Raw genomic sequence first — 25,242 nt, forward strand, 5'->3', positions numbered from 1 at the left:
TAATTAGAAAAATAAAAGTATTAAAGTCTATGTATTTTTAAAAAGTTTCTGAGATTATTTTATCCTAAAAAAAACCCTGTCCATCTATAACGCTATTCTAATAATAATATTATTCTTGTAGTCACATATTTATAATAATAAGGCTTTTGTCATGGTGTAAATTTGTATATATTAATTCTTATTTTTTTGCTGTTTGATTGCTATTAAATTTTATCTTAATTTTAATGAAGGTATTTCCAGGGCTCGGCAGCCACGCTCCAGCCGTCTGTAAGGCCTCAGGGAAATCAACCAATTACAATTTTAAAAATCAGCTTGAATCTAAATCTGATGGCAATCCCTCTTTTTATTCCAAAGCATCCAAACGGGTTTAAGGCTTCGTCGCGGTTGCCGAGCCCTGGGTATTTCACATACACACACACAAACATACACACACACACACTTACAAATGTATGGCACACTTGAACAAACAATTCTTTCTTCCCACATATTCTGTCTATTGAAGAAGAATACGTATGAATACATATGTTAAAATTATCGTAGCTACTCTACACTTAGACATCTACAATTCAATAGTTTTAGGTGGGGTCTAAAGTTATTTTGTTCGAATATTAGGCTAATTCAATGGTTCATTATATTTGAAGACTATAAAACAATGTAACAATTTTGTTATAGTATTAGATCCTCTAAAGTCATTGTACATTGAAATTAGTATTTTAAACCAATAAATCATAAACAGACATACAGCAAAAATCGTCTAACGTAGATAAAAATATTAGGGCTTGTTAAGGAACTACAGCTAGTTGAATTATATATGGTTGCGCTATCTCTTTACTACATACCCAATCATCCTTGCGTACATATGAATACATATGTTAATACCAATTCTTATTCACTAATAATATAATAAAAGTACCAGTTTTTAAAATATTAAGAACTTTGCTTCTTATTTTAGATTTATAGAATTGATCTTCAGTTTTAAACTTTTAATTCCAATACAAAAACTTGTCTGTAGTAGCTTTGAATTTTTGTATTGGTCTTCTTGTAACCTAGGCTTTTTTGTGAAGTTTTATGTCTAAAATATTTTGGAAGATTTTTAAAAACCTTACCTAACATGATCTAAGTCTTTTGACGCGACGCCAATTTTTAATCATTTAAAAGTTGTTAACATGTAATAATATTCGGATCATGTTAGAAACACGAAGAAGGGTCTACTTTCATATTCATGGATATGCTACTGGTACTCAACGTTTAATCAACATGTCGTTTCAATCGTCTGGTTAAATTTTTTAAAAATCTTGATAGGTTGGATGAAACTAGTCGAGCCAATTAGATTTAATTTACAGGGACTTGAAATGTACTTCAATTTATCGTCCATTGTCTTATACCTTAATATCCTTGATGATAAACAGTCTTTTTTTCACGCATTTACTTGCGCTGCGACATCATTTAGCATGAGTTAATCGAGGAAATTTCACACTATTTTTCCAGCCGATTCGTGGCTAGTAGCCTAATAGTATGTAAAAAGATCTACTTTCGTATTTCTTACTTGATTCTACCATGTATAATATTCTGTAATATTCAAATATTATGGAATGAAAAACATTAACAAAGGAGTAGGAAGAGATAAGGATTGGTTGTATAGTTATTTGGCAGTAGCAACGCTTCTTTATAATTATTATTGCTTGTTCATTTGTCTGTTTTAAATACACTTTAGAAGTTTCTTTAAGATTAAATGTAAGTTTTAAAAGACAAAGCTTTTCTATAATTAGTAACTGTATCTCCGTCCGTGTGTCACAAAGAGCTCTTAACGCTAATTTAGAATTATGCTAACGATCTTAATCTTTGCATATTGATATCTGTAACATTTAAGAGCGATTTGGAAACCGTAACAACCCTATAATCGTTACTAGAAAGTACATACGACATGATGATTTATATTTTTGACAAAAAATGTTGACAAAAAAATTTGACAAAATGTACACAATTTAGCTACAAATCTATATAAACTTTTGTTTATACTTTATAATGTTTATAAGTTCTGACACTTTAAAGTGTTATTATTCGTTTGTCCTATCGTCTAGATTTAGAGATTGTTTATGTGGATGTTGTCTTTCTTGTTTTGATGAAAAATGTAATTATTTAATAGATTTGTTATTTTTAGGTAAGTTTGTCAAAGGTTCAAGAGAGAAGAAACGTGAATAAAACGCCAATGTCTCTTGGTGTAATTTGATTATTTATGAGACGTCTATCTTGAATTGCAGACGAGAAAAGGACGTTTTCCTGTAACGTAACTAGCAGACGGACATTTAAAATTATAGAGTAGCTTCGCAGTGTAGTATAGAGATATTGTTATTTGATTATCGTTCAAAATGATTTAACCACATTCCGAACAAATCCAAATATGCCCTATTGACAAAATTGTTTTGAAGATATTGATCTATGTCTAAACAAACCTATCCTAACCTAACCATCCCCCGGATGTGGGGTTACACAAAATATAAAAAATATTTCTTTTTATTGGTTTTTCTAATTTCTGTTTTTTGGTTAAAATTAGGAAACTAAGGAAATTTTAAAGAAGATAAGAATTATTTTATCCATTTGTATTGTATTTCGTATACGTATTTCTTCCGACATTAAGTACTGATTATTTATTGCATCGTATTATAAACAGTTTTTATCCGTGGATATTAAAAGGAATAATTTTAACATTAAAACCAGTTTTGAGGCCCCGAGGGGCCGTAGTCCAGGGATAACTAAACTGGTTTTTATCTTAATATTCAGGGAAATCTGTTCGTTATACGATGCTATACATGATTTTTCTGTATGCCTGATAACCGGTTCTAATCCAGCGGATATTTGTCGGTTTCTAGCCCTTGTAGAAACTGTTTTACATCGTCCCCAAAAAGATTTAAATGGAAGATCTTGTTTTCAATAGTTTTGAAAAAGTTTTTTTTTATGGATAAATAAATCCCCCAAATGCACCTTAAAAAACATTTGCCAGCTACTAACTACATAATAAAATGTTTAATTCGTTGAAGAATATTTTATCGTTTATTGTCCTATCCATGTACCACCCTTTGACTATCAAAATATGTCAAAATAAGTTGAAATTAATACCTTTCTATTAAATTTCGTAACAATTGCAAAAATCCTTAATTTGAACGTGGTTTTTTTAATACATTAATTTTATTATCAAATCTTTATGGAGCTGTCATATTTTTGTGTAGCTACTCTATAACTAATGTTGTTTGATACGGTTTTTTGGTGAATAGGCGAAAAAAAGAAAGAGATAAACAGATAATTTGATCCTTATATAAAAGTAACAGGATGTCTGAGTGTGTGTGTCTGTTTGCACCGAAAAATATCTCAAACCACTGGACCGAAGATAGAGAGAATGTTAGATAGAAAATAGCTATGAAAAAATAAAAGTACATATAAAATTGTTTATAACAGTTATTAATTTTAAAATATTAAAAACATTGTTTTCATAATTCTTTGATTATACGCGTGATAACTTAAAATTACATTTTGATTGATTTTTATCAATTCTATCTAACAACAACTTACAACTTGATGTCTCATTATCCAGGGAGGGAGGGGACATTGGGCTCTAAATTACTCAAGTCCCCAAAGTATAATAACATTTTCTTATTCGTTGGCTTAGCAACTTTGGGGACTTTTATTGATATTGATTGGTTGGTTCTTAGGTTGAGTGTCGAAATGGTTCAACCACTACTTGTAACCTACAAAATGGATAATTTTCTGTCTCATTATTGGGGATGTACAATGTACATAGATTCATCGGCAATTGTCTTATCCCTTTAGATCCTTGGTTATTATCACCATGGCAACTTTAAAATTTATCCTACTTTTTGTGTACGATAGAATTAATCTAGGTCCTTTCTTTTCCTTAATATTTTATAACTACTAATAATAACAGAATTTTTAAGTTCTGGGGGGGGGGGTAATGAATTACCGTCCACTAGCGGATTCACCCCTAGCCTCTAGGGGCTTTGCCCCAAGAGATAATTAATGAGAAAAAAAATTAAGTACCTCTGGAGATGCCCCCACTCCACCACTAATTTTAAGTAATTAAAAAAAATTGGGGGGGAATTTTTCATTTTTTGTCCCACCCCCCAAGAAAATAGCTTAAAATCATCACAGGACCAATAGGTATATACCCTGAAGAGTAGAATCCGATCAGTTCAGTGGTTACCGAGATCTTAAGGGACAGACGGACAGACATCAAGCTACTTTGTATTAAAGATTGTTCTTTTCTTATATCAAGTAAAAAGATCTTTCCTGAAATTTATCCACCAATATTAATTTGCTAAAACCCTTACCCCACATTTTTTCAAACTATTAAACCATTTAAAATATTTTCTGGTTAACGACTAGCTGCGCAACTAATCTTAATTATTATCCTTGTTTAATGTTAACATTTGTAAACCTCAGATGACAAGAATAACTTATTAAAACATCAAATAAATGGTCTTTTAAATGTCAGGCTTTTCTACTATTAGAAGTATGTTCGTCAGTTGGCAGATAGCAAAGAGACACTTTTACAAAAAGTTATGATCTGATAAGAGAAGAAACTCTATAAACTTTAGCTAAAGTTTTTTTTAGATATGTAAAATTAGCTTATACCAATATCGAAATTAATTCGAAAAAAATCGCGAAACCTATATGTGATTTTCAGCTATCGTTGGGGGGCAACATATTATAAAATTGACGACCTCTCCATTTGCTCCTAAATATTATTTTAGATTTATTTCACTTCTTGGTTATACCTTGTACCTGATGTAAAATACTCTCATATTCATATTATAAATTGGTATACCTAAACTAGACAGGTTAGGTTAGGTCCAGTTTTGTTAACTAAGATTTAGAACGAAGTTTAGGCATCTGTTGCAGACAAGATTTGATATTAACTTGTGCTAACAAAATTTCTTTAAAATCTATACATTTTTGTTATTGTTTATTTTTAACTTTGCTTACCTATATGTTGTCATCCTTGTTAAATCTATTCTTGTGGTTAAAAGAAGATGTGTGTGTTAATGTGAAGATTATTTCTGAAATGTCCAGGCCTCGCTAAAACGTGAGCAGAATTTTCTTTATGGATATTGCAATATTTTTTGAGCTGATCGTACATAGCTGCAAAAAATTGTATTCGCAAAAAAAATATTTAGTAAATTTTTTAATTCAGCTCATGATGTTTGCTGACATCAATGTAATTATCATTCCAGTATGACTCAAAAACCGATTAATATTCGTTGGATTTGAAACAATTCTCAAACTGAAAAATCATGTATAGGATCGTATTACAGACAATTTTCCACAAATATTAAAATAAAAATCATGAGTCTAATACCAGTTTTGCTAATCTTGCCCCTCAAACCCTCGGGTCTAAGAAAACTGGTTTTAATCTTATAATTTTTCATTTCAATATCCGCAGAAAGCAAAAAATTATTCCAAATGTTAAAACTCTAAATTTAAAGTTATGTGACCTAACATTTTTAATGCAAAAAATAAACATAAAAAATTTCTAAACGTAAATTAAAAACCATCAAATATTTTTATGTTGAAATTTTTTAGAAATTATCATAAAAATGTATTGGAAAAGACAAAAGCTCTCCCAAGCAAAGCATCATTGCATAAAAAATCTTAGTTTTCATGTAAATAACCCAGTAATAATATATATATTTATACTAGTTGCTTCGCCCCCAGACTCTAGGAAAGGGCGTACAAGGCTGTCAGGAAAATAGCTTTAAACCACCCAAAGATATTTATAAAGATTCACTGAAAATGATAACCCATTTGGACAAGAAGATTTCGAGATCTCGCATTTTCCGTTGAAAAATTTAATTTTTTAGAATAATAGGTTATATTCATCCTAAATTAAAAGCTCTTAGGATTAGATTTTACTTAAAATTTTTACCCATCTTAAACTTATAATTTGAGGTTTTTTATGTAAATGGTTAAAGTTATATGATATAGCAATTTTTTAAATTACAAAATTTGGCCAATTGTTAAGTAACTTATTTGTCAATTTATCAAAGAACATTTGAAAATGAAGATATTTCAAATTTCAATACAGAAATTCACGGATTTTAAGGATGTTGGAAGATTTTTTTTTAAATATGAAAAGCAAATTTTCTAATATTTATTTTTTGTATTATTAATTGTAAAATATTTGTTGGGGGAAGGGGGTAAATCATTCAGGGACTTAAAGAAGCTTCCCTGTGGACTGAAATGGCTTGGCAGTTAGTGAGGTCTTTTAACACATCGAAAGACACATTATATATAAAATATATATAAGTATAGTTGCTACTTTCTAAAAAATATTGATATATATTGATAGGACAGAACTACAGTATTTAAAGCCATATTAAATTAAAATTTAAATATCCATTAATTCACTGAATTCTAAACGATAAAGGGAGGGGGGGGGCTATGTTTATTACACGAGTCCTCAAAGTTTTATATTAACGTTTATTATTCGTTGGCTTAATAACTTTTTGGACTTTTATCAAATTTTGATTGGTTGTTCTATTAAGCGTGTCCAAACGTTTCAATCACTAATTGTAATCTACAGAGCGGGTAATTTTGTGTATTATTATTTGGTTTGTACATCAATTTATCGGCCATTGTCTTATCCCTTTAAGTCACTGAATGCTAACCAATATCACGTAAACACCACACAAATATTTAATGTGAAAAACGGCAATATTTTTTATATGGGAAACTGTCGAAAAGATATGTCATGATTTTTAAAGCGTAGCTTCTATATTATTAGATATATACAATCTGCAAGTCCGTCATTCAAATTCAACTACGCTTTAAAAGTATTCAAGACTAACAGAAAAACTTACTTACATTATATCGTTAATCTAAGCAGTTACGCTTGCAGTAGAGATAATCTAAAACGTATTGTGAAGAAATAATTCTTATATATTCATTAAATTTCTTGATTGGGCCATTGACAGATCATAGTATACTGTTCATTTACAATTTTAAAAAATTTGTGTTTTTAAGCCTATAGGCAAAATTGTCCCTGTTTTTTTTACTGCTTTGTGGTAAATTTTATCTTTGATGATTCCCTATTTCATACTCTGTAGGAAAATAATGAGATTTTAGTTAAAAATAAAAATTTCAAAATCAAAATAATAAATCATTATTAATAGTTTTTTTTGCAGATTTAGTAATATTTGGTTGTTGCACCGTAGACAGCTTTCCGCGTATATTAAAAGGAAAAATTAAATGATTAAAACCAGTTATGTTTTTGAAGGCCCGGGCTAACAAAACTGGTATTGATATTTTGATTTTCATTTTATTATTCGTGGAAAATTTTCTGCAATTTGATACTGAACATGATTTTTCAGTATGGCTGAGAACCGATTCTAATCCACCGGATATTAATCGGTTTCTATGCCATACTGGAACAAAATTTTGAGTAACTTGTATCTTTTTAGATTAAATAATTTACATTTTTGTGGATTTCAGTTGATAACAAAAGCGAATATTCTACATAAGTGCATCAGCTATGTTCGAAAAAAGACTCATGTGCTATTTATTACTGTGCGAATGGAAAAGTAGAATAGCCACTAAAGTAAACAGCCAACTGCTCATTTTCCCCACTGCAAAAATATCGTAGAATAACCATTAATATGTCATGTCAAAATACAAACAAACAATTTTCGCTCGACAATACAAAACCTTTTTAGTAGTGTCATGCACTGAGGGAGGGGGGATGTTAATAAACTTTTCAAGGCGTGCAATTTTTTGTCGGTTCTTGTATCGCGAAATACGTGAATTAATTAAATTAGATGTGTTTGTATATGTTTATTTTTCTTTTTTTTGGTACGTTTTATCTCACCCCCCGCCCCATTTTTTTAGTTATTCTTTATCCTTTACCATCTCTTGACTAAATGTGCTTTTTCGTGTTTTTTTTCAAATGTAGAAAGTATTATCGACAAAACACTAATTAATTGGATTTTTTATTTTATTTAACACTATATCTCTAATGGCCGTGGTGCAAGGCCTTTTCTAGGCCCTCAAACAAACTCGAGAGGGGGTTGGGGAGGGTAAAGAAATTTTATTTTGAGAGGCATTCTCCACCTTTTGAAACTTGAGACAATATTAATGTTGGTCATTAATTTGATCATGTTTAGTACGCCACCAGGAAGGAAGGGGACAGTGGGCTGTTTATCACACAAGTCCCTAAGGTTTAATAATAAAGTTGTCTCAACCATTTTGGTTACTTTTAATGACTTTTGATTGGTTGGTTCAATAAGTTGAGTAAATTTTATCTACAGAATGGGCAATTTTGTGAATCATCATTGGAGATGTTTATCAATCGGCCATTGTCTTATCCCTTTAGATCCCTGGTACGCCACAGTATCTTGCTACATTATTTAGGCACTTTGCCAGTTTCTGCTAATATTTCATACAGACCATGCTTTAGTTTACCTCCTAAAAAGAAAAGTTTTCTGAAAAACAAATGGTAATTAAATCTTAGTACTCGATTCTCTTCTACTGGATACAAACCGGTTATGAACCAACAACAAATAATATCTATATCAGCAAACAAACAAAAATAATTATGTATTTTTAAATAAGACATCCTATTTTTTTTTACTTTTTCAATTTACTCTTTGTTTGATATTTTTTCTTTAAGAATATTTCTTTCTACATCATGTTTAAACACATTAAAAGGGTGTGTATTTTTAAAGATTTTTAATTGGTTGTTTGTATATATATTAGCAGCTGCGCCCCTATCATATATGGGATCCGCACTGTAGGGGGAATAGATCTTGGAGATGCCGAAAAAATAGTCTAAAACCACTCAAAGGCTTGAATTTTAAAAAGTAAATAGCCTAAGCCTATCCCGAGTTTGATATAAAGCTTCTTAAATTGGAGAACTCAATCGGTTTAGTTTAGATTTCAATGAACAAACTAAACCCTTGCTTTTTTGCAAAAGGATTGTGATCATATGATGAACGTTCTTAGGAGTTTTCTGACATGCATATTGATATACTTGTTTTCTTCTTTATGCAGCTAACAGCTAAAGTGAAACTTTTTGATAAATTCAATGGATAGGATATGAGTGGTGATAATCTAAAAATATGAGAGAATAGCATCTCTTTCATTTACTGTTGCTTTTTAAATATACTAGTAGCTACGCCCCCAGAAGACTCTAGGGATACTTATGGTGGGTGGTAATTGTCGACCTCCCCTCCTCACACCCTTATTCAATTTAAGTTTTAAAAAGAAAAAGTAAACAAAATTTTTTTGAGAGAGTTTTTTTTGGGTTTGGAGTATGGAGATAACTCTCCCCAAAAATAGTTAAAAATCTTCATTGGACCTATAAGGAGCTTCACTGTAAAGGAGAACAATATTGGTTCAGCTGTTTGAAAGTTATTATCCTTGTTTTGTTATGTGAAAATAGTTGTAACCTTTCTTTAATATATATTATGTATCACTTTTAGTGACAAATTTGAATTAACTTTTGTAAATTAAAGCTAGAAATTGTAGCCACTACAGTTGCGTAATACATTCAAATCTTGGCTCTAAAGGCGTCATGTATAAATATGTTAAAAGTATTTCTTTTGCTGCTATGTCAACTTTATTTTGATTATAGTATTGGGAATGCCTTGACCTAAGTTTTCATTATCTTCAAAGCAATCAAAGAGTTGGTTGTCTGAAATAGTTAGAATGATAGGCTCTGTTTCTACTGTAAGAAAAAAATGTTCCATTTTTTAACGATCTGAAAATATAATTTTAACAATAAATAGTTTTTAGTAAAGGGGGGAGGGTTATCAAAGATGATAGGGTCTAAGATACTAGCATATAAAACAAATAGTACAATATCTGATCCTCTTTATTTAACAGAAGTCCTCCTAAATGCCGGGCTGTGACATGTCACGTTGCTGCTTAGCAAGTTTTACAATTACATACATTAATCATTTCTAACTTGTGTGTAATAACATTTTATATTTATCAGAGAAATGGGAGACATTTGGCTGTTTATTACACTAGTACCCAAAGTTTTATAATGACGTTCGTTTTTCTTTGGCCTATCTACTTTGGGGGACTTTGAATTTGATTGGTTGGTTCATAAAATGAGTGTCCACACGTTTCAACTAATAATTGATTTTTTGTGTATCATTATAAGGGGTTTAAATTAATTTATCGGCCATTGTCTTAATACTTCAGATCCCTGATATTTATTTTATACATTTAGGAAGGTTATAATTAAATAAAACCCTAACCTTTGTATATGAGTTGAGTTTTTTTGTAACTTTAAATTTTTATTTACCGTGTGACCAACCAAAATTGTCATAGGCGATTTTTTGGTACCTACCATTAAAGACAAAGTCCGTAGATGCCAAATGGCGCAAACGCTAGTATAGAATAAGCAGCAGCTAGTAAAGTGTAAAAACCCTGTAGAATGCTAGAGCCTGCAAAATTGTTTGCATGTCTGCCCTCTGTATTTTATCATGTCATTTACTTGTCATTGTTAGAATGGCTTAAGGCTATTTTTCTACCCCAAATATAACAGAGCACCTGTGCTAGGGGCGCAACCGCTAGAAGGATATAAAGAATAAGGACCCTGTAGAATACTTTTAATGGATTTATTATTACATGGATCTTACACCAGATTATTATATACTTTAATTAAGTGAAACTCGTGGCTGCCTGAAATAACGATACCTCTCATACACCCCCTTTATCACATACCCTCCCCTCCCTACTGGATGAACGATCTGACCATTAACTGATGTCCATGTTTGCAACCTAAATTGACGACAATTTTTTCCCTGTTATAATATCCACGTATATTATATATCCATTAATACTTCAGCCTGCTAAATGGTTTGCATGTCTCCCCTCTGTGTTTGGTGTCATTTTCTTGTCACTGAAACTAGCGTCGCGGCATTGCGTAAATCAATTACCCGGGAAAAATGAACTTTTACAGGGTTGCCAAACATTTTAAACTTTCCCTTACTTTAAGTTTATGAATAAATGTATCAAGTATAGATGCATAACCCAGCCAACTACCTGGATCGATTGTTTTGGACCGTTTTCGTCTACTAGCAAATTGCTTTGTGCTCTTTTGTAGCGATTAGGCTGTGTTAATGTTTCCGACGCTATTGGTTGATATTTAGAGACCCAATTAAAATTCGGCACAGGCTCCAAGGGTTGAGGACATACAGCTATGTAATCCCTTCACCCTCTATTGTTTTACTTTAATAGTTAATGAACTGTGTAAAAATTATATTTTACTATACATGAAAAGTAAAAACTTGATTGAATTTATAGAATCGAAGCTACTCTATAATTCATATGGTCTGTCCGTTCATCAGTATGTAATGGGAATGTGATTTTTTAAGATAGACAGCCAAAATTTTCAACAAAAAAATTTCGACAGCCATGTTGAATAAAAATTTCTTAAGGCTTGCGGGTCCAATTTAATACCCTATTATTTTCAGATCCTACTTTTATACTTAAATTAATGTCAAATTGAAAATATTTCAATTTCTGATTTAAAGATAGAAAATTTTGTTACAATATTTTCTAAGTTTGACATTTTTTGTAATGAATCTCTTAAACTTAAATTCAGGGATGTTTAAATCATTCTCTCGTGAGGATTCCTGTAACAAATAATAATTATAGTCTTTAAAGCGTAACAACCCTTTGAGCATTATGCAGAAAATTCTAACGTTTACATTATAACGTAGGTTTATACTTTATGAAATTCGATTTTACATATTGTCCTATTAACTTTATTTTGAAATGTTGATTAAAATATTAAAGCAAAGTTTAAAGTTAGAAGATCGAATTTAATATCTCTATACATTTGTTTTTTTAAGTAGTTGATATTATTTGAAAACAGTAATTTTGTAATTATATTTAAAGCTACATGAATTTTGAAATTTTTTTTAAAAAGATTGATCTGCAGACATAGTTTGATATTTGAATAAATTTTATTTTATTTTCAACAGTTTTAATTTCCATAATTGGCGCACTTTTTTGTCTAGGTGTTTATGTATACTAGCAAAATTATTTAATCTTTTTCAATAGCATTAAAATATCGCTGTTTCGATAATGTTTCAGTTTTTGCCAGTTTTGTATATACCGTGCATGGGTAGTAGATATTAGATATTGAAATTTTATGTCAAAAGAATGCTTCTATTTTTTATTATTTTGCCCTTAACTTTTTCGCCTACTTATTTAATTGTCGGCAATAAATGTATAAGAATAAATATATAATCCAGATAACTACCTGGATCCAGTGTTAGGGACCTTATTTGTCTGCATGCAAATTGCTTTCTGCTCTTTTGTAGCGACTTGGCTGTGTTCATCTATTGGCTGATATTTGAAGACCCAATTCAAAGTCTTCACAGGTACCACTGAGTGACAATATACAGTTATTTAACCCTTTCCCAACTATTGTTCTACTTTTTAGCAGCATGGAAAAAGTTGTTATTTTTTTGTCAGACTGTAACAACTCTTGTTAAATTCATAGCCATTGCAAACGTAGGTAATTTTGTAATAAACGGCAAATTGTTGAGTAGCATGATCAAAGCCACGAACAATCATTCAGAAAAAAAATTAGTAGGCTATTAAAATGGATATAAAATACGTGGATAAATTGACAGGGGAAAATTATCGTCAGTTTAGGTTTTGATATGAACCTCTTTAATTGGTCAGTTCGTTTATCCAGTTGGAGGGAAGGAGGTGGTTGAGGGGTATTGTTATTTTAGCCAGCTTCGAGTATCGCTATATTAGAGTAGATGAAAATTTGGTGCAACATCCAAGTAATATATCGAATCCTGTTATTTTTATTTAGAGAATATTTGTATCTGTCCGGCCGCATAATTTAAATTTTGAAAACTGTGCTACAAAATTGATGCCCTAAAATTACCCACACCAGTTTTTGGTAGCGAAGCTGTTCTATATGTGGTCGAGTTTGTATGTCCTTCTGTCTGCAATGCTGCTCTTTATTAGATTCTCTCTCTCTCTATAAATCTCTAAATCTCTTTCTTTCTCTCTCTCACTTTATCTCTATATAACTCTCCTTTTTACTCTCCTTTTTACTCTCCTTTTTACTCTCTCTCTCTCTCTCTCTCTCTCTCTCTCTCTCTCTCTCTCTCTCTCTCTCTCTCTCTCTCTCTCCTTCTCTCTCTCTCTCTCTCTCTCTCTCTCTCTCTCTCTCTCTCTCTCTCTCTCTCTCTCTCTCTCTCACACTCTCTCTCTCTCTCTATCTCTATCTATCTATCTATCTATCTATATCTCTATCTATCTTATCTATGCTTTTCTTCTCTTTCTTTCTCTTAAATTTTCTTTTTTCCTTTCTTTCTCCTTTTTTCATTTTCTTTCTTTCTCCTTTTTTCATTTTCTTTCTTTCTCTCATTTATTTTCTTCTGTATATCTCTAGATATATGCAATCATGTATAGCTATTTGTTTCAAACAGCTACGCTACTATTGGACGTACTCGACCTCGTTACCTTTCATTTCTACCCTGTACTTTTTATGTCAGCTCTTTAATTTTATCAAACATGTATATCATTAAAGTCTTATTCTAGAAATAGTAAAAGTAACCTTATTTTAATTCAAGTGATTTTATTCAACTTATTTTAACGAAAATAGTATTCTCTATAGCTTCATTTTCCTAACTCTTTAATTGGAAAATTAGAATTTCCACATAGTTTGTGATGAGACTCGAACTAGAGAACAAAAAATCGCCTCTAGAAAACTTAATTGTGAGGAAATGGTTGTCGACAATGAATTTATTATTTGTTGGATGTTGATTTTCATGTTCTCTAGTAAACTAGAAGCTGGCTAAAATAACGATACTCCCAATGCACACCCCCTTTCCTCATTCCCTTCCCTCCTATAGGATTAACGAACTGTCCAATAAATGAGTTCCGTGCTAGCAACCTAAATTGACGATAGTTAACGAGACCTTAACGTACATTATAGATAAGCTTCGCTATTTAAAAAGTTAGTTTATACATCCATAAAGAAATTATTTTTCTAAAATATTAACATAAGCAAGATCATAAATTTTTACAATTGAATGTTAAAGAAACTCTTTATAGTTTTTATTATCCTTATGGTTAAAATTTAGGTGAAACATAACTTCCACATAAAACAATTATTTTTTAAAATTATCAAACGTCATTTCTTCCTTACATTATTACTATAGTTCAATAAAACCGCTAGTCGTCAAGAAGGTGATAGGGTCGAATCTCGGCTACACACCGAGTCAAAACTAGAGACACTATAATGCTTTGTAATGTGCACGTCATTAAAAATTATTAGAGGGAATGCATTGGCCCGAAAAAAGGCGCAAATCATTACCATTAACAGTTAGGACTTACAGACAATGGTCGTGCGATCAAAGAGTTGGTTGTCTTGTGGGTGCTGCTTAACCTAATACTCCGGGTGTTTGAACAGAAAAGGAAAGATTTTGCTTCCATAAGTTATCCTTGGTTGTAGGAAAATAACATATGTTTGAGCATTTACTTTAGCGGAATCTATGGCACACCTAAGATTTTAACTTATAGTAAATACAAATTTTACCCTTCTCTATTTCTCTTTTAAAAGGACACTCGTTTACTTTATCTATAACAGCAAATTAGAATTAGAATAGTTATTTAGAGCTTGGTATTATAGACAGCTTTTTAAGTTTAAAACCATTTTTGTCAGCCCCCAGGGGCAGAGGTCACGGGCAAGCAAAACTGGTATTAATTTTATGATTTATTTATTACTAGTGAAAAGTTGTCTGTGATACGATGCTATACATGATTTTCCAATATGGCTGAGAACCGTTTCTAATCCTGCAGATATTAGGCGGTTGCAAAGCCATACTGTTTTAATTTGTACGCAGTCAAGGATCTCCGAAATGGCTATACAATTATGGGTTGTGCTTTTAAGGAAAGCTTTGTGGAATTGAGGAATGGTTTTATGCTATAAAGAATATGATATTATATAAAATTATATCATTATTAATTTATTTTGTAATCTGATTTTAACAAAAACTTATGGAGGGTACTTTTAGGTTATGTTTTTACTTTTAAAATCAAGGTTATCTTGTAATTGTTAGTTTCTTTACAAAGTTAACAATAAAGTCAATTGTTAACATCCAGTTCTATTTACAAATATAATTACATTTTTATTGATTGTTTATTTTAATTTTATTATAACAATAGCTGAACATTTTATTGAAAAATATTTTTTTCTGAAATAAAGAAGTTCCACTAAAGGGCATTAATTTCTAAAAAATATTTTTGTCTCTTTTACAACTAGAGTTTTATTTATACAGAGCATTTCATATTAATTTATTCGTCATATTATGGTAATCTTTTATGAATGCTACGGTATTTTTTTGAAATACTATCTTTAAAATTCCAAATTGTGTTACTTAATTGCATTACTATTTTTGCTTTTATTTCTTATTTTTTTATTATTTTGATTGTAGTTTCAAAATTGACCTTTTTGGATTCTATTGTAAGAATTGTGCATTTTAGATAGATGGGGGCAAAATCATTTATGTAAAACAATTATATATTTCTGTACTTTTTGGTGCGTTCCTTAAGATCTCTTAAAATGGAAGACAGCTAGGCCAGCTTTATATTGGTCTTGTTATGGCTTTTGGCTTATCATGGAGATTTAATCTGGCAATCAATTTTAAAATGTGAATATTTATTTACCGCATCGTATAAAATACAGCTATCCGCGGATATTAAAATGAAAATTATATGGTTAAACCTAGTTTTGTTAGCCCCGAAGGCCCGAAGGCGCGGACTAACTGGTATACATTTTTTTATTTATTTTGATAATCGTAGAAAATTGTCTGTAATACGATACCATACATGATTTTTCAGTATTGATGAGAACCCTTTCTAATCCTACGGATATTAATCGGTTTTAAAAGCATGCTAGAAAAGCCCTTCTCTACCCTTCCGATGATATATTTGAATCAAATGTAAATATTTTTTGCATGTGTGTGTGTGTGTGTTTATTTTTGGCAAGTCTAAACGTGTGTGTGTGTGTGTGTTTGCATGTTTTTAGAGGCAATTTTTTTCTAATATTTGGTAATAATAGATTTTTCGTTGGATTTTAACTTCAAATGCAGATTATTATCAAGAAAATTTTATATTTTTAAGTTATGCAGCTAGTTATTTGTATAGATTCATAGAATAGTTATTTATCGCAGTTATCAAAACCCAGGCTAACAAAACGGTTATTAATTTTATTCTTTTTATTTCAATATTCGTGGAAAATTGTCCGTAATTTGATACTATACGTGATTTTTCAGTACTGATGAGAACCGGCTCTAATCCAATTGATTTAAATATTTAACTTTATTTGTTTGTTTTCTGGACATAATTATCCTTGTCATATGTTTTTTGTGTGTGTGTGTAAAGTTATGCATCTTGCATTGAATGAGGTTAAAAACATTTCTCAAATTCCTTAACTACCCATTTAGACTCCATATGGCGATACTGGGTTTTTAAAAATATATTTCTATATGTTATTTTAATTTTTAGCAATTTATGTAGCTTTACAAAAAATATCAGTCTATAATCATGATAATATACAAGCAAAATAGTTTTAAATAATCATAGATATATAATGCTTATCCTCAAATGTTTTCCTTAAAGGGCCTGTTCAGCACTTGTTTCTTCTCCACAATACTTTCAAATAGGTTTGAAATAATGAGAAACGTAGTTTTATCATATGATTAACACCCTCGGGGGGGGGGGGGGAGGCTAACCCAACGGGGCCTATACCTGCGGTATTCTAACGCTACGGGGCTACTTACTTCCCATCAAGTAATAAACAAACAAACGAAAAACTCACCCCCACTTCTTTCAGTCAAATCTTGGTTTAAAATAAACAGGGTAGGGGTTTCTGTGCTTTACAGGGCACTTCAATTGAAATCACATAAGATCTTTTTTAGGATAGCCAACATATTTCCTAAACCGTATTACATTATTACAATATTACAATATACAAGAAACTATGTTTTTAAAAACTGGCGTTTGACCATGGAATTTCAATCTGTTTTTACGCCCATTACTTTTTCGTGCATTCTGATGCCGAGATAAATTTACAATTATTATGTAACACTGGGCCCCTTGAAAATGTGGGAGGATGAAAAAATTTCTCCTTACTTTTCCAGTATGGCTTCGAAACCGATTAATATCCGTTGGATTAGAACCAGTTCTCAGTCATATTAAAAAATCATGTATCTAGAGACAGACAATGTTCCACAAATAGTTAAATAAAAATCATATAATTAAAACCAGTTTTGTTAGTTTTTAATATCCGTGGAAAGCTGTGCGTCTACAATACAATGCGATAAATAACTATTATCGTTTTAGTAACACAGCTACTCTATAATTAAGACATGTCAGGCTGATCGTCAGTCTGTTTGTTTGGCCGGGTCAAAAAGATCGAACTAGTCACTTCTTATGTTTTTTTTCACGTGTTAGTAAAAAGTTATATAGATAAAGATAGTTTTTATGCAAGATTAACATTCTAATATGAGCCTTTTTAAATAAATATTAATTTTTCTCATCTGCCCTATTTTAAAAATTTGCCCATAGTAAAGTTACCACCCATGGGGAAAATTAGACTGGGGAAAATTAGTTTTTTCTAGGAGAAACTAAGTTTTAACACACAAAAAAATAAACAAATTAGAAAAACATTCAAAATTAAAATTTCTCTTTGACTATGTATTTTAATATTTCTTTGGTATTTAAATAATATATAACTTCAATATACAGTAAGTCTATGCCCGGCTACATTGGAGATATAAAAAGTATTCAGTATTTTATAATCTACAGGGTGTTTCAATAGAAAAGTCTTTTTTTAAAGCTTAATTATGCATAGAAAATAAAACAATTACACAAAGTGCTTTATATATCTGAAAAACCTATTCTGGGACATTTATGTTTCAAATATTCAAAAATGATTTTTTCAACAAATTATGCCTTAAAAACCTTTTTAAAGATTTACAGATTTAAAGATTGTGGAAAAAATGCGCACGTTTTTAAAATTCGAATTGCGCGGCTTGTATTAATAGTAGAAAAACGTTATGCATGTCGTTAGAATTGTCATAAACTCTAGTTTTTGGAAATATAAGTACTATTTTTATGTACCCTTTATCCATTTATTTTATTTAAGAATATTCTATTCACTATTTCAAACATAATATTTCAAAATAACATTTTCTTTAATTTTCATTCAATTTAGTTCTTAAAGAAAATGATTGTTATTTTGCATTAGGATTTATTCACCATTATTCCCAAATTTATAAGTTATTACAAATTTCAGGTAAATATCCAGCACAACTGTAGTGATGGAATCCACAGAAACTTTTGACCAGCCAGCAACCTCTGGAGGTCACGATGTCAACATGGATGCTGAAGCTGGTACTAGGTTCGAGTCTATGGAAGGATCTAGGTAATTTAATTTTGAGTTATTCTAAGAAATAAGTTATTACAAATTTTTAAGTAATCATTTTAAGTAAACATTAAACGGTAAATAAATGGGTAAAGACAATGATGACAGCCCTTCTGTAGTTAAAACGTTTGGAAACTCAACTTTATAAGTCAGCCAATAAATATTCATTACAAGTCTCAAAAGTAATTAATCAAACTAATAAGAAAACGTTATTATAAAACTTTGGGAACTAGTGTAATTAACAGCCAAATGTCCCCTCACTCCCTGGATATACTGACAATATGTTTATATTTTTAAGGTCTCTAATGTCACCTCTGATAGCTGAAGATGAAAATTCCATGTTAAGAATGGAGGAGGGAGAAATTATGCCCAGGATCAAGGGTGCACAGAGTGTACAGGTTAGTGTACAGAATCATTGTTGTACAGTTTAGAAGAGAAATGATGTACAAAATTAAAAGTGAACTACAGATTAGATGTATTTTATCGTCCCTGGAACCATATTTTTTTGTTAAAAAAAGTCAACATAGTTATTATAAAGAAATGTCATGCAAGGTTTAAATATCAACGCTACACTAATGATGTTGGTTTAGTGCCATAAACAATCTTTGTTTTAGGAAATTTTCTTTTCTTCACTGATGACAACTTCAAGTGATGGACCTAGTAATTGGTCAACCTCCAGTTGTTATAATCCAGGTAAAATAAAAAAAAAGTTTTAAAAATGAAAGATAGATTGATATGTAGATAACCCTACCAACAAACAGCCTAAAACCTTCCGGGGCCGATTCTAAATTTTCCTGAAAAGTTTTTCAGCTATTTATGAGATCTTTACAAAATTTTACCATAGAGTATCTAGGATATAACAAGAAAAAATATAATCGAAAACCTTTTAAGTATATATAAGTATTCATATAAGTATAAATAAGTATTCATAAATTTTGTAGCATGGCCGAAAGACCGACTTATAAGGTTGTATGCTGGATTCCTTTTGCTAAGGAGTATCTTCTCCTAACCAGCCAAGAAATTCAAAGTAATTTATAGGGTAACTTCGCTATGAAGAAAAGGTAGCCTAATAAATCAAAAAATGATAAAGTAATAAATAGACAATAAATATTTTTTAAAGTATCATAAGAAATTCCTTGAATTTTAGGAAGCACACGTAACGGAAGGCCCGCCAGTAGAATACCGATACCGCTTCACCGCCGCGACTCCGCCCTTTCTCTACCTGGCTCAGTTTCTGGCAGATCTACACCCATGTCGGATATTTATCAGCCAAGCTTCTCTGTCAGCGGTTATCAGCAGTCCGGCGGCTATCAACAGAGATCAAAGCTGCCGCTACAAAGAGAGGGTTCTCTTCCATCAGGTACTTATATTAAATGTTTGATAAACCAAGGGCGATTTCATCAAAAAGTAAGAAAATAGTTTGACTCTGAAATTAGATTATGAGTGGTAACTTCTATTATTTGTTCTCCTTTAAAACCTCAGCAAAATAATTAACCTTATATGATTTTTTATTGGTAGTTGAGCTACTCTTTGGTTCGAAAAGTCAGTCCATCTGTCCGTCTATTAGAAACGGTATGGAAAAACGTGAATTCCTTGGCTGCCATTAAATAAAGACGTCTGATTTTTTTAATATTCTCTGTCCGCCTGCCTTTTGCACCCTATTTTCTTTCATTTGCTTTGTTGTTTTTATTTTACATTTAAGAGCTTCGCTACTTATAGATGTTGTCATCCTTGTTATTTTAGGTTTGATGGCAACCTCCTTAACTCTGCCTAAATTATCAAGAACAGACAGTCAACATTCAATTGCTTCTTCCACCTCATCAAAGGTATTTTTTTTGCAGCGAAACAAATTTATAAATATACTTTTTACAAGAGATATTGTACATGATTAATAACTGATCGACCAATCTTTTCACTAGTGGGAATTTATTTATAATTTTTATTAATTTCTTTATCTAGAACAAGTGTTTAATAATAAATATTTTATTATTTTGTATTTATTTAACAGGAGGAAAAGCAGAAAAAACTTTAATATACTGGTTTCCTCTAGGTTAAACTATCCAATTGTAAGACTTGTCTTGCCTCTTTGTGAGATAGGTACACCTTAGAGAAGGTTTACCTTCATTTTTTCAAATCTTTTTCAATATTCAGGCTGGTATATCTAAGATACCCCGCAGAAGTTCTGACAACAGTATGTCGCTCAAAAAATGGGATTCTACTTCGAAATTGGAGGTAAACATTTTTTCTAGAGATATGGTAGCTTAAATTTTGTGGAATTATTCTAAGAATTTGTAAAATCTATCAAAATTAAATTGAAAATTCGCCAACTTACTTAAGGGTTATACTTTAGACATAAACTGATTTTTCACAAGATTTCTATAACATTTCATTTTCGTATCCGCGGCCAACTGTCAATAAAGCCATAAAACAAAGTGATATATTAATACTACTGAGAAGGAAGTGATAATTGTCAAAGCTTATAATAATCTAATATTTAATGGTTGTTAAACATTGATTAATAACGATGTTCACTTATTCTTAGTTCAAGTCTATTATTCTTCTTTAAATGTTATGAGAAACCAAGCTAATCTATAGTTATGGTACGTTTGTCTGTACGTACGAAGTAAAAGTATTTCAAGTGCCAAGCTTATGCAACTATGCTATTCTATATCATTGTTTGTATGTTTGTCTTCCAGGAAAAAATCATCCTCATATAAAAGTAACAGGATATCTGCCTGTGTGTACCAAAGGATCTTGATAACCTCTGAACCGATTATTCTCCTTTTCAGTGTAGCTTTTCATATGATTTACTGGGAAGGTTTAAGATTTTTTTCGCTTCGGCGTTTGTCCATGAAAAAATTACCCCCCCCCCCCTCCGCCCAATTTTTTTTTACATTTTTTCAAACTTTATTGAAAGTAAGTGATGATCAACCACCCCTCCCCTCCCCCTATTAACCTTTAGGGACGTAGCCTCTAGTTAATAATAAGGTAGAATACATAGATGCATACAAAATTAATATCAAAATTATCTAATCTTTGATAAAGCAAAAAAATGATAAACACTTCCAATTTAGATGTCGTCATCTTTACGTCGTGGAAGTATGACCTCTTCAATGACCTCACTGAGGTCACAGCCCGCCTTACCGCCCAAACCGACCAACATTCAAATCAAGAAAACGAGTGGCGGCTCCTATAAAGTCAGCGGCGGCGGCTTGAAGAGTCCCTCGAGTGGCGGTGGCGGTAGTTTGAAGAATGTCGGCAGTAAGGCTACACTTTCGAAGCCAAGTTCTCCTAAGGTAAGTTGTATTTCATAGCGTAATAAGATAATTAAATATAATTTTTGTACTTTTTAGTGCAGTATTTTACTAATACCGATTAAACCATTAGAGGACTCTATGGGCCCTTGAAAAAAGAAAGATTTTTCTTGAGAGGGTGGTGGTCCCCTCTTCAAAGATATTTATACCCCTTGGACCTTTGGACCTAAAAAAAGCTTCACTGTAATGGAGATTGAAGAACCATATGGGTTCATCGGTTAGCGAGATTCTTCGCTTCAGACAAAAAAGGGTTTACTACTTTTAATACTTTGATATACCTACAGCACAAATAAATCTTTTGCCTTTTACTCAAATTGTATTTATAAGGTAATACATCAAAATAACCAAATAATAATCAAATAGCAAAATAACCTTTGCATTTTAAAATTGTACAAGTTTTTTTTGTCGTATAACGCAATTCATATAATGATATTATAGCCACAGTCCTAAGTTGGTGTCATAACATAAATGTAATGTCCGAATGTTTGGATATTGAAATGAACTTTTACAAATATTAACTTTACTTTTTAAAAAAACATTCAAAATTTTACCGAATATTTTATAATAGTTTTTGTATCTTTTGATTAATTTTTTGCGCTATTAATGTAAATAATTATTCTTGATATTTTGTGTATCACAACGTGCTCAATGAAGCATGGTTTATTGGTCATAAAATTATCCTATATATCCAAATAATATTAGACAAATTTACTTAGAATGATCACCAGAAATATAACATAGTTTTACTCTTGTTTAACTCTAATACAATATGAGACCTACGTACTCGATCATGTAGCAATGATTTAATTAGTTACTCTTCTTTAACTCTAACATAATATGAGACCTATTTAGAAATAAATTATCTAGTTACTCTAGTTTAACTCTAATATAATGTGAGACCTATGTAGCAATGATGACACAATAATAATAATCTCTGCTTGCAGACCTCAACAAGTTGAAAGAATAGAGTTATCTAGAGTAATCTTTGCCTCAATTTTTTTTTAAATTTTCAAACATTTTCCATAATTTTTGTCGTTGTATTTCATATCTTAAAGGTGGTCTTAACTGATATTTGACCTATTATTAAACAGAGTAATTTCAATTTACTAATTTGTATTATGTTCATTCGAAATGTATTTATATGTTAAATACATATAATAATAACAGCATAACGTTTAACTTTTATATAAGAAAAATAAAAAAAATAAAAAGGTTTTGATTAAAGAATATGTAATCAGTCTAATGTGCAGTTAGTTTCACATAAATGCACTCTAAAGCACTTTTTCCTTTGTTCAGGGCGAAATATATTATTTTTATATAAAAGGATAATTACAGCCAAGTAAAGAGTTTAATATTTCTTAATATATTATAATTTCTTCAGTGTGGCTTCAAAACTGACTAATATTCTATGGATTAGAACCAGTTCCCAGCCATACTGAAAAATCATTTATACCATTGTATTACAGACAATTTTCTACGGATATCTGGTGAAAAATGGAAGAAAAAACCTTTTAAAGCTTATTTTAACAATCAATTGAAATTAGGGAAGAATTTTTAGTCAATGTTCAAATGTTCAACCTTTTAATACATATATTAATTATGTTGGCAAATATATTTATCCCTGAATTTAAATTGCAATGTATATGTGTGAGATTATTATATGGTTAATTCTATGGATATATAAATAGTAACATATATTTTAAATGGTCATATGAAAGCTATGTGTATTTTAATAGCTAATCAAGCACCATTTAGCTTGTATATTATTTAGGGAGTCTAAAATATTTTAAACATAAATTATTAAATATAAAATGCTTGGTATGTTAACAAGAAATATCAGAGGTCTAGCTTTAAAAGCAGCTGAGTAAATCCCATATCCCCATAGATTCATAGATTGATGGACTGACTGACAGACAACTTTTCTCAACTTTTATTAGGCTATAATAGGAATTACATTTTTTGTTGTTTTATAGACCAACTTTATTTTTTATGCTTGATGTAATATTGGCTAATGGATGTATAATATATGTGGATATTATGACATGGGAAAAATTGTCCTCAGTTTAGGTTGCTAACATGGACATCATTTATTGGTAGTTTGTTCATCCAGTAGGAGGGAAGGGGATTAGGTAAAAAGTGAGGATTTGGAGGATTGTTATTTTAGCCAGCTACAAGTTTCACTTTTTTAGATATCTTAAATATCTGGAGTAACATCCAAATAAAAATATATCTATTTATTGGCTAAAAACATAAAATTTCGCGGTGGCGAGTTTAGTTTCCCACAAAGTGCAGTCTACAAGCATTTTGGGGTAAATAGGAGTTATTCGAAGAAGTTTTTGCTCTGCATGGTTAGGGCTGTCCTAACTCTACATACATAACTAGTGGATGTGCCCCTAGCTTTTAGGGGATCTGTATTCTAAGATTGAAAAATAGTCTTAAACCTTTCAAAGACTTGAATCAATAAAAAAATTAGCATAAAACCATCCTAGTATCTAAATATGTTCTTACTAAAAAGCAGAACTTAATTAGTACATTAGTTATTGAAATCTTGTATAAGCCTTGTATAAAATAACCTTACTACTTTATAAATTAGGATATGATATAACTTTATACGTAAAATAGATATATCTTAATTAATAGTCAAAATTACTTTATTATACTTCAAAGTCTGGAAGATATTATGGTATTTTTCATTTTTATTAAGGATTGTTGCACCTTTTTCTTAGCCCTATAATTTCCCTCATTTTTTCATGTTTGTGGCATTTATAAGAATAGAGAGGTCATGGCTGACACATCATGAACCTCATTTATTGGTCTGCTCGTCCATCCAGTAGGAGGGGAGATGATGAGTAAATAGGGTAGATGGGGGTTATTGTTATTTTATCCAGCTACTAGTATCACTATAAAAAATTACATTAAAATTTGATGCAACATCTAAGTAATAATAAGCGAATTCAGCGATATCATTGAATTAAAGTGAGGATTAATGATTACTAAATTACCCCTTTCTACCCTATACAAGTGCATTTCTCTCAACACATCATTAATCTATAATAGAAATTTTGGATCAAGTACAAAATAGGAAATTAAGTTTTTTTCATAAATAATGATTGTTCATTTCAAAACGGCTAAGGGATAAGATAAATTGATGTAACCCCTTTTGTAGATTACAATTAGTAGTTGAAACGTTTATACACTTAACTTAATGAACCATCAATCAAAATTCAATAAACGTCCCCAAAGTTGTTGAGTAAACTAATAAGAAAACGTTATCATAAAACTTTTGGGGCCAGAATGATAAACAGCCAAATGTCTCCTCTCTCTCCCTGGCTAGCTGTAATTTTGCACATCAATAAAATCAGTAAGGTCTTACCTTCGTATTTTAAATACGATCCAAAAAATTTAAGTTCAAGTACAAAAATTAAATAATCTCTAAATGGTTTACCG

The 25,242-nt window shown here is 30.8% G+C and overlaps 1 protein-coding gene across 1 annotated transcript in view; it reads left to right on the forward strand.

The window, feature by feature from the left end:
• The window catches only part of LOC145328186 (uncharacterized), a 155,503-nt gene that overhangs the window by 77,038 nt on the left and 53,223 nt on the right, over positions 1-25,242 (forward strand). The window contains exons 2-8 of the mRNA XM_080171774.1: positions 18,353-18,481; positions 18,780-18,879; positions 19,096-19,174; positions 19,629-19,841; positions 20,225-20,307; positions 20,633-20,713; positions 21,556-21,777. Coding sequence (XP_080027900.1) covers positions 18,378-18,481; positions 18,780-18,879; positions 19,096-19,174; positions 19,629-19,841; positions 20,225-20,307; positions 20,633-20,713; positions 21,556-21,777 — 882 coding nt within the window. The 5' untranslated portion in view covers positions 18,353-18,377. The remainder of the gene's footprint in view (positions 1-18,352; positions 18,482-18,779; positions 18,880-19,095; positions 19,175-19,628; positions 19,842-20,224; positions 20,308-20,632; positions 20,714-21,555; positions 21,778-25,242) is intronic.

This window comes from Acartia tonsa, chromosome 9, assembly GCF_053477335.1.
Source record: "Acartia tonsa isolate MP-2025a chromosome 9, ASM5347733v1, whole genome shotgun sequence".
NCBI classification, from domain to species: Eukaryota; Metazoa; Arthropoda; class Copepoda; order Calanoida; family Acartiidae; genus Acartia; species Acartia tonsa.